General features: G+C 37.1%; 1 protein-coding gene across 7 annotated transcripts in view; it reads left to right on the top strand.

The window, feature by feature from the left end:
* Positions 1 to 13,185, top strand: part of ETV1 (ETS variant transcription factor 1) — a gene marked incomplete at both ends in the record, with an annotated part of 91,880 nt that extends 78,695 nt beyond the window's left edge. For all 7 annotated transcript variants that reach the window (XM_082661595.1, XM_082661597.1, XM_082661596.1 and 4 more), the window contains 3 exons: positions 2,209 to 2,378; positions 8,003 to 8,104; positions 12,964 to 13,185. In XM_082661595.1, the coding sequence (XP_082517721.1) occupies positions 2,209 to 2,378; positions 8,003 to 8,104; positions 12,964 to 13,185 (494 nt within the window). The remainder of the gene's footprint in view (positions 1 to 2,208; positions 2,379 to 8,002; positions 8,105 to 12,963) is intronic.
* Positions 13,186 to 14,630: the final 1,445 nt, after the last annotated feature.

Here is a 14,630-nt window from a genome sequence, read left to right as displayed (position 1 = left end):
TCCAATAGGGATCACTTTTTCAGCCTTACTCTATACTAGATGTTACTTTTAACCTTTGAGTTTCAGAGGTGTGATCTGTGTTATTTTCTTTGGCATCATTCGCAGAGCATCGACATCCTTAAAGTCCAGCTTCTTCTCTTGAGATACAGCATAAAGTCTACTTTTTGGCATGACCTTCATCAGTTTATTTCATGCTTAGTGAGCTTAACATTTTAAGAAATCGCGATAATTAGTATGGGCACGTAAGGAAGGAAAATAGCTCAAAACTGTAGACAGGATTATGATATAATCTAACAGGGCAAAGTCTAAGTCACTTACATGTTTGGGGAAGCTAACTGTCTTGATTATATTTTCCCTTTGGCTTTGAAATACTCCTCAATTTTATACTAAGAAAATATTTTTGGGAAGATAGTATTGGGCTTACATTTTATAAGGAATAGAGACCAAGAAGAAAGAACAAAGGGTTATTTTTTCATTGTACAAGGCCAGTATGGTCAGTCACATTTATAGGCAGAAGCAATCTAAAGGTTAGAAAATCTGAATCTGACAGTGTTTCACTCTGTCTGCATAATTGCTCAGTTGCCCCCATGAAAATTTCTAAATCTCAGAAGGAAAAACGGAGATAAATAAACCTGTCATTGAAATCAGTATGAAGACACTTCTATATTTTATAGCTTAGACCAAAACAACACAATGATTTTTAGCAGCTGTTGAGTGAATAATTTTATTTTGGTTTAGGTTTTTCTTTTGCGGTACGTGGGCCTCTCACTGTTGTGGCCTCTCCCGTCGCGGAGCACAGGCACAGGCTCCGGACGTACAGGCTCAGCGGCCATGGCTCACGGGCCTAGCCGCTTTGCGGCATGTGGGATCCTCCCGGACCGGGGATGAACCCGTGTCCCCTGCATCGGCAGGCGGACTCTCAACCACTGCGCCACCAGGGAAGCCCTGGTTTAGGTTTTTTAAGTGTTCTTTCTGTAATTATTTTAAGAGGTGTATTTCTGTCTCTTGACCAAAGGAAACTTTTAAAAAGCTCGTGATTTGGTCTGGTTTATAATTCACACTTAATGTCAGAAGATCGGCTCGAATATATTCTGTCTGAATTGTTTCTTTAGTGCAGGAGAGAAATTCATGCATTAATAGTGATATGCTTGTAGGGCCCTAGACATTCAATCCCCAATGTGACTAATTCCACATATTTTTGAGACAATTTGCTGGAGATAGAAGTAAATAATCAGTAGTCATGAAACTGAGTTGTGTTTTTCTTTTTTGGTTTGTTTGTTTTTTGGTAAAATCAAAATATCTGGCCAGATATTCCAAAGAATTGGAAACTAACACCTTTGCTGCTGTAATCTATTTAATAGTCTTTTACACTTTGTATGAATAACAAATAAATGTAGCACAAACAAACCTTTCTTGTTTAAAAATATAGATAACAGAAAACTCTGGTGTATTCTTTTTTTGTGTGTGTATAAACATTATAAAATTGGACTTTTAGAAAAAGAATAGCAAGCTAAACTCAAATAAGTGCAATACAAACAAGAGACAAGGAAAAATGAGAGAATTTTCATTTGCTGCCAGTTGAGAAAGCAGAGTGCCAGTGAAGGTGTGGAAGAAAGATGGTATACCGGTAATCCAGTATGCCCTGAATTACCCATGACATTGTCCTAGTTTTTGCTTAACTCACAGAGTCTAAGATGCTATTAACTTTGCTTTGAAGTATTTGCATTAAAATTTTCACTAGTTTGTCATGTGCAGGTCAATGAGGTATTTACAAAATGCAGAATTTAGTTTGCGCAAATAAAATGCACAGAGCTTAAAATTGATTACTCCCTCTGCATTGTTACTTAGAACAGTAAGTAATAGCATTAACAATGAAGGCAAGAAGTATGATCGGATACTACAGTTTTTAAAATAGTATCTAAAGAAAAAAAAGTTATACAGCATTTTTATAAGTAAATGACCTCCATGGATTTATTCTGGCCTTTGTGCGTTTATAGTGACCTCTATATATACAGTTGTGTGTAAGTTTGTAGATTCCTGGGTTATATTCACCCTTTTACCTATTTTAAATCCCTATTTAATGGTAACAGTATATTTCATAGAAACCCTTAAGTTGGTTGTGGTGTAACCATTTCAGTGATTGATTTAATATAAATTTTATGTAAATATCATGGCTAATCATAGAAACTTAAAATGTTTTTAATTTAGGAGATATAAAGCAAGAGCCAGGAATGTATCGGGAAGGACCCACGTACCAGCGGCGGGGATCACTTCAGCTCTGGCAGTTTTTGGTAGCACTTCTGGACGACCCTTCCAATTCCCATTTCATTGCCTGGACTGGGAGAGGCATGGAATTTAAATTGATTGAGCCTGAAGAGGTGAGTTTAGTAGATTCTAGTTAGGAAGATCAGATGTGTTCTAATATAAGGAAACATAGACTTGATTAATATGCCAAAGATGTATTTTTTAATTTTAAAACTATAGGGAAACATTGTGAATTAAAAGGTGGGCCAAAAAAAAAAAAGCAAGAATGTATTTAAAATAAGACATGAATATGTTGCAGGCTTTTTCCAGTTGCATACCATCCTACAGGAATTGAAGGAAATCAACCGGATTGTTAGCATAATCCTTTATTCAAGAGAGCAGGGCTTGGGAAGTCTTTAAAGGTGCATCTAAGTTGGGCACGTTTGATGGTCTTTGAGGAAGAGAGATGTCTATCAAAGTTCAACTAGTTTTGGGTATGGAGGAATTGTTCTTGAGAATTAGCAGTTATTATTTGGACAGTCTTGATTTTTGTCAAGAGGGTTAGAGAGGAACATTTAGAGAACAAAGTCATGTGTAAGAGGGTGTAGGGGAGACGTAGCCGTGGGCAGTAAAGGCACACAAGGGTCACAGTGGGAAATTCTTACTCCTTAAGTGTTTCTTAGGAGACACAGACCTGTACAACCATTGTTTCCCTTTGATTATTGGTGACATCTGTTTTGAATCAGCTGGGCTGTGTACGTTCCTTTGGAAGGTAGGAATAAAGTTTAAAATGTCACCATACCTAAGAAGACTCTGGATAGAGAGAATACAGTAAATGGAACACCTTTCATTCTGTTCAGCTGTCTTACTTCCTCAAACCCTCCCCCATGCACATACCAATGGAGTGTTTTCCTGAAAAACCTCTCAGTTCAATTTTTATTCTGCCCAGGACTAACTTTAGGCTTAAGCCTACTATTTTTTTTTTTTTTTTTTTCTTTTTTTGGTTGCGGCCCATGGGATCTGAGTCATGCAGGATCTTTTCATTACGGGGCGGTCTCTTCGTTGCCGTGCTCGGGTTTCTCTCTAGTTGTGGCATGCAGGATTTCTCTTTCTCGTTGAGGTGCGTGAGCTCAATAGTTGTGGCACACGGGCTTAGTTGCCCCACGGCATGTGGGATCTTAGTTCCCCAACCAGGGATCAAACCCGTGTCCCCTTCATTGGCAGGCAGATTCCTTACCACTGGACCACCGGGGAAGTCCCAAGCCTACTCTTATTATTACAACATAACCTACCGAATAGCATTTTGGATCTCAAAAGAAAGGTGACTTTTATATGAAATGTTTGTGTCTTATCAAAGATGCTTTTTCTGCTGCTGTTAAAATTGACTTCAGTTTACATTAGCTGAGAAAGCAATGGAAGACTTTTAGCTAACATGCCTATGACTGATCATATTGGCTGTAGGATCTAAACACCTCAGAAAAGTCGAAAAATTCAGAGAGAGATATCCAGCTATTTTTTAATTCAAAGTGATTAGTTTCACGTAGACTAGACATCTACAACCTAGACTAGGCCAATGGGCCTATACATCTTGCATTTTCTGCTCTATGAGACCATGTATTTAATCATAATCAGATAACGTGTCCTAATTTGATTTCCAGAAGATAAGGTGACATTACTTATTAAGATTTAAGAGATTATCCGATTCGAGTATGTATTAAATAAAGTATGAAATCAGAGGAGATGGTTAGTACAATTAAGTGTACTCCGGGTTACATCAATACCCTGGTAGCATTTGAGGGCTCAAGTTAAATCAGAAATTCAATTGAGTATAGGCTAAATGTTTGGGTGTTTGAATTTTGTACTGCATCTAAAGCTTAATTTGGCTGTCAAAAGAAATTCATTTTTTATGTAGGTGTACTTAAATGATATAAGTGAAAAAACCGCAAAAGTGTGAAGCACTAAAAATTGAGACTAGAAACACTTAACGTAAAGTAATTTGAAAGCCCTTTAACATGATGGGAATGTGTGCTCTTCACCTCGTGAAAGATGTTAATAATCTCTGCAAGAGTTGCTTCATGCTAGAACTGAGGACATTCAACAGGGATTTATATCAATTACTTCCGTCCATCTGTGGTTAAAATAAGTGAGCAGAAACAGAATTTTTATTTTTGCCATCTATCTGTTAAGATGGGGGAAATGACTGAATTATGTCTGTGATTATTGATCCACTCAGAAGTGTAAAAATACTTAGGCACACGTGATTAAGTTCTTTATATAGCAATTGTTGATTTTTAAGCTGATCATGTTTGAACAAGTAGAATAGGAGACTTGACCGGGGACCATTAAGTTACATCAAATTGTGAATTTCTGTGATTTTTTTTTTTTAAATGCCGGGAAGGAATACAATTATTTCTGTTCCATACAACAAACCAACATTTAGACACCTTTTCTGTATCAGACTCAGAAAGTAAAAAAGGACAGGGGAATTCAGAGTCAGCCTAACTCCCTGGCAATTGTGCAATAAGCGCTCAATGTCTCCTAAGGCCCTTTGTTCAAAATGAAACATTCCATTTCTGATTGCTGCATTGCTCACTGCTACAATTGCTTCCATCAGGCAATGACTGTGCTGCTTATGTTTAAATTTCTTCTTTGGAAAATGTTTGCGAAATTTCTTTAGTCTCTGTGGCCCACGGTCACCCTCTTCTTTCAACTACACAGCAGTTAATTGAGGGTCTGTGACAGCACAGCTCATGAAAGGTGGCTCTGAAGCCATCCTTGTTGGAATTACTCATGAGTTCCGCTTTTCGTATTTCCTCTTGCAGTTTCAAATGATACTGAGTGAGACTGCAGTCTTGTGGCTGATTATATGCTCAGTGTGTTTGGATAACTTTTAGCAAGCACGTAATCTTTAACATCTCTTTTTGAGATATTCGAGATAATGACATGTTATTTTTTAATTAATCATGGGTTCTGGGGAATTGTTCCAGGGAACAGTTATTGACATAGTGAAGCATCTGTAGGAGGCAGAGTAGAAGTCTTCTGGTAATATGCAAGCTTGTTGAGCTGGAAGAGTTATCGAGAAGTCTGATAGCCAGGCCCTGATTGTGGTTTCTAGGTTTACTGTTGCATATTCAAGCGTGATTTTAAAAATAAATTGAATAATAATTGAACGATTGCATTTTCCTGTTTAATTCATTTGGTGATAAGGATAAATGCTAGAGTGCTATAGAGATCTTTTCACTCTCCTCATTAACATCCAAAGTTTTCTTTTGAAAGAGTATTAAAAGGAATTTACTGGAAGTATTGCCATCATCGTACCCACTCCATGTTGAAAATGGTACCTTGGCGCTTTTTTTTAACATCTTTATTGTAGTATAATTGTTTTACAATGGTGTGTCAGTTTCTGCTTATGACAAAGTGAATCAGCCATATGTATACATATATCCCCATATCTCCTCCCTCTTGCGTCTCCCTCCCACCCTCCCTATCCCACCCCTCTAGGTGGTCACAAAGCACCGAGCTGATCTCCCTGTGCTATGCAGCTGCTTCCCACTAGCTATCTGTTTTACATTTGGTACCTTGGCTTTTAGTGGCGCCGGATATAGTGGTGATTGATGGGGTCATATGTGAGGGCTGAGTGGACTTCCTTAGTTGTTGGATGGTCTAACCTATCCTGGAAATTATTTATGTTATCTGTTCATTTTAAGTTGCAATCTTTTAAAAAATTTTTATCATGATAGGAACACAACATGGGATCTATCTTCTTATCAAATTTTTATGCGTTCAATCCAGTATCATTATAGGAACAGTGCTGTACAACAGATTTCTGTATCTTATTCCTTCATCTTGCACAACTTGTCTGCATCTCTCAGGCATATGAGTATCCATTTCCCTCAACTTTATAATGAATGTGATATTGAAACAGCTCTAAGAATAAATTTGGGGGCTTCCCTGCTGGCGCAGTGGTTGGGAGTCCGCCTGCCGATGCAGAGGACACGGGTTCATGCCCCGGTCCAGGAGGATCCCACATGCTGTGGAGCGGTTGGGCCCCTGAGCCATGGCCGCTGAGCCTGCACGTCCAGAGCCTGTGCTCTGCAACGGGAGAGACCACAACAGTGAGAGGCGCGCGTACCGCAAAAAAAAGAAAAAAGAAGAATAAATTTGATTGTTTTAAAATGTCTACTGATACCCATGGTGCTGAGAATTAACTGGCATCATAAAAGTCAAACTCTGCTTATGGTATTAAAAAAACATCTTTCTCTCCCCAAAGACTTCCACTGTGTTGTCTTGAAGTTTGTTGTAGGTATTTTACTTTCTAGGTGCCTCCTGGTGAGCCTCTAGAAAAGTATCATTTACAAATGCATAAGTGTTCAGAAATTGTTGTTCAATTTCAGGAGATACTAATAATTTATTTTCACATCCCCTCCAGGTTCGCAGGCTGTTCAGTTGTCATGTCTATTAAAGATTCACTGATGTCCATTGTTAGCTTTTTAAAAGACATTTTATTTAGAAATTATTGCTTTCACTTCTTATTGCCATCAGCCCATTTTGCTATTGCTTAGAACATTTACATTAAAACGAAGCTTATCTTTGGAACTTTAAGATGTACCTGTCACAGTGACTCCGTTTTGATATATAGTCACGTCCCTGTGACGTTACATCTCTCTGCTCTTAAAAAATTATACTGATATATGTGACTAAATTACATTGTATCTTCATTCAGGAAGTAGAAATTAGTGAGAGAGAAAATAGCAAGGATCAGTGTTTTTAAAAGAGAAAAAAAATACTCTGGAGAAAGGTTATTGCTAATGAAGTAGAGAGAGACAGAATGATCTCTTTGCAAAGCATTCTGTTTTAGTATATTACACGTAGCAACAACTTGGAATTCTGTGAACATGAAGGAAAACTCTAACCCTATTTAAAAATGGTGTCTCAGGGTTACCTAGGTATGCATGGCAGCTGCAATTTCTGCTCAGATGAAGCACAAGTGGAAATTAATGCGAAGGTGACTTTAGCTGGGGTCATAGAAGCAGGCCACCCTGTTCTGGATAATGCTGCATGTAGCCAGGGTAGTGGTGAGGTAGGGGATGCAGATATGTTGAGGAAGGAGGTTTTGCTGAAGCTCTGTTGAAGCTCGGAGATTGTTCACTAAACAACAAAAGTAGATATTCTGCTTTAGAGATTTTTGTCTGTGGACTCATATACACAGTGACCTTCGTATTTTTAGCATCTGATTACTGTTTAAATGAACGCTTAATTCCCCAGTGTAGTATTGGCTACAATTTTATCCTGATGCTGCTTCAGGCAATAAAAATTATTTGCAGTTCAGCTTACTAAATGGTATACTGTTTCCTCTGCTGTACACACTGTGCCACTTGTTCACTCTTTTATTCAGCGTCATGCAGGATATCTATTTTCCTTTGGTTTATCATAACCTCAAAAACACCTTTACAAAGAGATCACGAAGCCACTCTTGATCTATAGATTTTATCTGAAAAGAAAAAATAAGAAGGAAAAAACAGGGAACCTCAGAATGCGAAGCATGCCTCGGCTCCAGGGTGATCACTGAAGGCCTGGTTTAAAAAGCAAACCAGGACGCAGGATATGCAGATCACGATAGCTTTTGTGTCTTTACTTATGTTTTTGATTTGAATGTGTTTTAGAGCGTTTGGAAGTAATTAATGAATTAACTAATTTTTATGAGATATGTTGATAAGTTTTTACTTAACACTACAATGTAATTTTGTTTTGGTGGCAGGTGGCCCGGCGTTGGGGCATTCAGAAAAACAGGCCAGCTATGAACTATGATAAACTTAGCCGTTCACTCCGCTATTATTATGAGAAAGGAATCATGCAAAAGGTGAGCAGCTAATACAGCATTAAAATTCATTGAAATGTTGCACATTCATCTGCATGTCATACTTTAAAGCCACATATCATTACACTGCTGAAGCAAGGTTTTCGCCCACTTTAACATATGCTTAGCTGTTTGTTTTGCTATTACAAGCCTTTCTGTTTATAAATGCATGGGCATTATAGACAAATGTGTAATAATATCATATACAAAGTAGTAGACTTTCTGGAAGTCCCCACTTTCCTGTGTTTGGTAGAAAAAATGTTGTTTTCGTACGAATATGGCAAGCATATATCCCCAGAAGTCATTGATATTTTGCTACATTCTCCACAAGTATATAATTTTGAATACTAACTGAATTGTTACCTTTTCCCTCTTGTTCTGGTTCTTAAAACATTCAGAACACTGCTTGTTCTCATTCTGAAAAACATTTTTTCGTGGCTGATTTCATTACTTGACAGCTTAACATCTTAAACCGTTGATTAAAAATAAGTATTTGATCTTATTTCATTGGTATAATGAAGTTAAATTTATTTTATTTCAAATGAGTGTCTCTTAATATTTCCAGGTAGCTTTTTTAAAAGGTGTGAGATAAAACAAATGAATTACACCTAGAACAAAATATAAAATTTTTGAAGAAGGTAATGAATAAATGAATAAAGAAAGATAAAACATTTGGGTATTTGTTATTGTTACATCCTTCAGCCTTGCATGCATATTCGATCTAATAGTCTTGACTGTGAACAACGTTTAGGATTTATTCATCGTGAATATTACATTATAGTTTTATTATGCATCCTTTGTTCATTTGGGGGGACACAGACGTATATCACAGATTGTGGCATAGTTTTACGTCACCATGGTTCTGCCAAGAAAAACTAGACCAGTTGATCCATGAAACTTACTAGAAGACAGGGAAACAGCATCATTGAGTTTTCTAGACCAAAGGGAATCTGTGCTCTGGAGCTGGCCAGCCTGGAAGTTAGAACTTGAAAGATCCTTAAAAGATAAGGCTGAATTAGATTCTTAATTGCTTCCTATTTCCCTGAATCTCTCCTTCAAAATGTAAAACCAGTTACTATCTGCTCTGTCTTCTCCATCTCAACCCTGGAGTCCTTTTTAATTCCTCCCTTCCTCTCATCCACCACTCCCATTTGCAGCCAACCGCTTTCACATACATCCCATTCTTTTCGTTTTCATCACCATCTTCCTAATTGGGCACATCAAGTGGGCTGGCACAGTAGGTGCTCTGCAGGTCCCCTGGGCAGTGTTACACAAAAGGCAGTCATGACTTTGGTTTGCATGCTACCTTCTCATTAGATCACCTTTTGTGAACAGATTCTTCTGCTACTAAGCAGTGGTGTTCTTACCTCGTGAAGCTGCTGTGATTATTAAATGAAATTATGTGCTTGAGACACTTGCGTTGTACCTGGCGCAAAAGTCTTCAACAAATGGTAGCTGTGAATGCATCTCACACCCTGAATCCAAGGCATATCTAGCTTGTGTGTCTTGACCAGTAAGTCCCTTACTAAATGGAGCCGTCACAGAGAGCTAAAAAATATCGTAAAATGTCCAGTCATACCTCAGGTTTTAGACACAGTATTTGAGGGGGTATCTTCAGGATGACATGTCTGGTCTTAAATATTCTCAAAGGGGTTCAAACTTATGCTTATTACTGATACCACCACTTCCATGTTCCTATTTATTTATACAGTTATCACATATCCTATTTATTTACCTCTTACTTTAATAAATTAATAAGGCAAGATGCTATCAAATAGTCAAATGACAGCATAGATGTTGAAAAAACAAAGAAAAAATGTTGTGGCTCCTCACGTTTTTTCTATTAGGCTGTAATTGCCAAAGGAAACTATAAGCAACTATTTATTTGTCAGCTAATATAGGAGAGCAAAATGTTGTACATCACAGGCCTTTTGGGGTATTGCATATGATATAAGGAAAACCAGGTCGTTTAAAGGTGGAAAATGCAAAAGTTGAAGTCTGCTTATAACTAGCACAACAATCAAGACTTTGGACAATTTTTACAGACGTACATATACTTATTCTTCCTTCCACGTGTTGAGCCGTTCTACTTGCCACTTTCTGACACACCTGTGACTCTCATTGCTTCACTCTTTTTAGAATGTCCTGCCATCTTATCTTTACCTGTTAACATAATGGTTAAGTAAGTTCTAGTATAGTCATTCAGAGGAAAATGATGCAGTCCTTTAAAAAAAGAAAACTCTGATGTAGAATTATATATTTTAATGTATGGGGAAAGTGTTTATCTGACCACGCTTGTTCATGAACTTAAAACTCTGTGTGTATGTGGTGTATGTAAAAGAAAATAAAACGGAAAGATTAGAGGATAAAATAAAACCCAAGTGGATCTAAACATCAAAGAAACCCTGATTATTTTAGTAGTTATGAAAGAAATAAGAAATGAAGTAATGATCATTATACCTTATAGACAGTACATGTATGAATTTCAAAATTTAGAAATGATGGGAAAAGTATATACAAACATTTAAGCATTGGTTATTTCTGGTTGATATAATCAGATTATTATTTCTTTTGGCTTAATCTGTAATTTAAAATTTTCTTCCAATATCCCTGTATCACTTCTGAAACTTTAAAAGTTAACACATAATTTAAATAGCTAGTCTTTCAAAATTCATGTTTTATCTATCTAAGCATTGCAGTTTGTGTATACTGAATGTATAGCATTTTCCATATTGTAACTGAATAACAGAAGACGTTCTGTCCCTTGGTTGGTTATCAGCCCTTGTTCTAAACTTTGTGGCATTTAACATAGTCCAGTAATTATGGTAGTAGCCCTAAATATGTTTACTGTAAGGAAAATAAAACAGTGAGTCAAGGCAGAGTCCTTAAGAGGTTTTATAATCTTGATGGCATATTATACATTTTAATTCCCCACGGTGATTTATTGAATCATTTCTAATTATAACCAATAGCAACAGGTTGTACAAAAAAACTTCCAGTGTCCTAAAGCAAATGCCTCCTTCTCAGCGGCTGCAGACAAAACAAAGCAGGTTATTAAATGCTCTGAGGTATGCAGGCCATTTATTTTATTTTTATTCTCAAAGTGCTTTGAACAAAGAAACACGGGAAACAAGGATTTAGTATAGTTAAGCTTTGTTTCTGATATGGTCTATTTTTACTTTTATGGCAGTTCCACCATTTCACCTTTACGAACTTAATTTCCTTTTTATAAAGGACTAAAGTGAATAAATTTATGCCAGACTCCTCTGTTTGCCATGCCCTGTGCTAGAGACTTCCATCTTAGTCTTGCAACAGGCTTTCCAAGAAGCCATTCCTGACTCCATTTCACAAAAAAAAAGGGGAACTGGGGGCAGTTTAAGAAACATGTCCAAATTCATAAAAACTAAGTCTTGGCTGTTTTCAAGCCTAAGGATATTCAGAGTATTTGAATTCTCTAAATTGGTTCCTCTTACAGGGTAAAAAAAATCCAGGGCAGAAAACATTCTAAATCTGAGTCCAGAACAGCAGTGCTCTTTGGTAATTTTTTTTTTCTTCCCAAACATGCACAGATAGTTTATAAACTATGAACTCACCATACCCCCACGTCACACAGCAAGTAGCAGAGGAGTTGAGTAATTTGCACCTTTCTAAAATTACTGAACTCTACATACACACAAAAAGTTACTGCCAAACTTAATACAAAGAACTGTATTCATCCACTCCCGCCCTGCCCAACCCCCCCGTGGGTTTTTGAGAAGCTCAGCATTGTCTATTAATGGCAGCGGGGGCAGGGCTGTATTTGTTCCACTCAATTGTTTATAATTTCCTAGAGAAGCATTACTCTTCAAAATTTAAGTTTGGGACATGTTATTTCCTACAAATTACGCCACTTCTCCTTTATTTCAGGCAGCTGTCACATTCCTTTTTTTCATTTCCTCCCTATGCATCGTGTATTTTAAATTCCTTTCACTTTTTTACACCGTCTTACTTCAATTTGACACTTTATATACATCCTTACCTTCTGTCTAAGGCATCTTGCTTTCACTTTTAAAAGTGATGTACCCAGGATAATGCTGGGTACATCTCGATCCATCTTTCGTTTAAATAAGGCTATGTGTCTTTTTCTTCGGGTGAGAATATACAGTGCAAAAGAAAAAAAAAAGAAAAAAAGAACAGTTCACCCTGCGAATCAGTGAATCACTAGTCTAGTCTTATTAGGAACACAATACATTTTTCTTCCAAGATTTGGAAGTTTAGTTTTTCTACAGTTTCAGAAATATAATGTTAAGAGGGAGACACTACACTTTAAAGGCCTGTTTATTTTATTTTATAAGTACTATAGATATTACCTTTTCAAACAGAGGGGAAAACATTGTAATGTGAAGATGCCTGCATGAAATCATTGATTTTTTTTTCCCCCAAATAGCAATGTAAGTTTACACTTACATGAAAACAAGCAAACTGCTAAGCTTTCTAGCTATATCTGGAATGAATGTAATTATTACTCAAGGTCAACATTTTGCATTTCCCTCGATTGAACCGTAGTTTATCACACAAAGTGAGGATTTTTTTTCTATCTGTTAATAGTTCATTGCTTCTTCTTTTGTTATTCATCCTTTCTGGAGTATTAAATCATATTTTTGTTTATTTCTTTCTCTGCCCTTCCAATCTGGGATGGTGAAGATGAGTTGTTGGGTTTTTTTAAGCTGACATGTAGTTGACATAACAACCTCACATTAGTTTCAGGTGTACAACGCAGCGATTGGATATTTGTATCTCTTGCGAAATGCTCACCACACTAAGTCCAGTTACCATCCGGCACTGCACATAAGGATGGGATTTCTCTTCCGTGTTTCCCTTAGGTGGCTGGAGAGAGATACGTCTACAAGTTTGTATGTGATCCAGAAGCCCTCTTCTCCATGGCCTTTCCAGATAATCAGCGCCCACTGCTGAAGACAGACATGGAGCGTCATATCAACGAAGAGGACACGGTGCCTCTGTCCCACTTTGACGAGAGCATGGCCTATATGCCAGAAGGGGGCTGCTGCAACCCTCACCCCTATAACGAAGGCTACGTGTATTAACACAAGTGACAGTCAAGGGCCTCCTCGCGCCTCTCCTCTTTTGCGAGATGCAGAGAATCTCTGAATTCTCTTCAATCTTTGTCTGATTTTTGTTGTTTGTATTTTATTTTTAAATAATAATACACAAAAAGGGGCTTTTCCTGTTGCATTATTCTATGGTCTGCCATGGACTGTGCACTTTATTTGAGGGTGGGTGGGAGTAATCTAAACATTTATTCTGTGTAACAGGAAGGTAATGGGTGAATGGGAGGGGGGGATTGGGGGATTACTTTTTACTTAGGCTTGGGATGGGGTCCTACAGGTTTTAAGTATGATGAAGCTCTATCATGTTGATTTGATTTCATAACAACCTAGAAAATGTTCATGTCCTCTGGGTGTCTATAGTACCCAGTTAATTCACATTGTGTAAATATCCACTTGGAGACTATTTGCCTTGGGCATTTTCCCCTATCATTTCTGAGTCTCTGCAAGGTGTACAAAAAAAAACTACTGTAAAAGGCAGTTTAATTGTTAGAAATGACTGTTTTTGCACCTCTTGTAAAAAGGTATCTAGAGATTGCATTTGCTGCTTTTTGTTTCGTTTTGCTTTATATATGACTCTTAGAGGATAACCATAAAATGGGTAATTCTCTCTGAAGTTGAGTAATCACCATGACTGTAAATGAGGGGCACAATTTTGGACTCTGGCTCCAAACTGAGTCACAGGCCAGTAGCAGTATACGTATCTGGTGCCACCTTGCTCTTTAGATACAAATCATACTGTTGTTAAAGTATTTTGAAGCTCATTTCAGTTAAATAATGATATTTTTCATGGTCCTTTGAGATCTTCATTTAAATGGTAAATCTGGGATCACAATGAAGCAAAAAATATCTGTCTCCTTTCGCTTCCTTCAGTACATAAAAACATTATTTAATCAATAAGAATTAACTGTACTAAATCACATAATATGCTGTTCTAGATACAGCAAGCACTCCTTAAGAAAAATATCCAATACACTAAATAGGTACTATAGTAATTTTTAGACATGGTACCCATTGATATGCATTTAAACCTTTTACTGCTGTGTTATGTTGAAACATATATAAATATTAGATAATGCTAATGCTTCTGCTGCTGTCTTTTCTGTAATATTCTCTTTCATGCTGAATTTACTATGACCATTTATAAGCAATGCAGTTAACTACAGATAGCATTTCAGGACAAAATAGATGACTCGAACCATTTATTGCTTAAAAAATAGCTTATGCCATGCTATGCTATAAGCAGCTTTTATGCACATTGACAAAATGAAGAGTAAGCTTCAGCTTGCTAAGGGAAACTGTGGAAAATTTTGTAACTTTTGGTGAAATGGAAAATTATTTACAAACTGTCAAAGAATATGAGGCAGTTGCTGTATGACATAGTGCTGGCGCTGGTACTATCCATCATCTTGTTTTGGACACTC

Source organism: Grampus griseus, assembly GCF_964374135.1.
Source record: "Grampus griseus genome assembly, chromosome: 9".
Classification (NCBI taxonomy): Eukaryota; Metazoa; Chordata; class Mammalia; order Artiodactyla; family Delphinidae; genus Grampus; species Grampus griseus.
The sequence above is the reverse complement of the archived record's forward strand: the minus strand, read 5'-3'. Positions and strand labels throughout refer to the sequence as shown.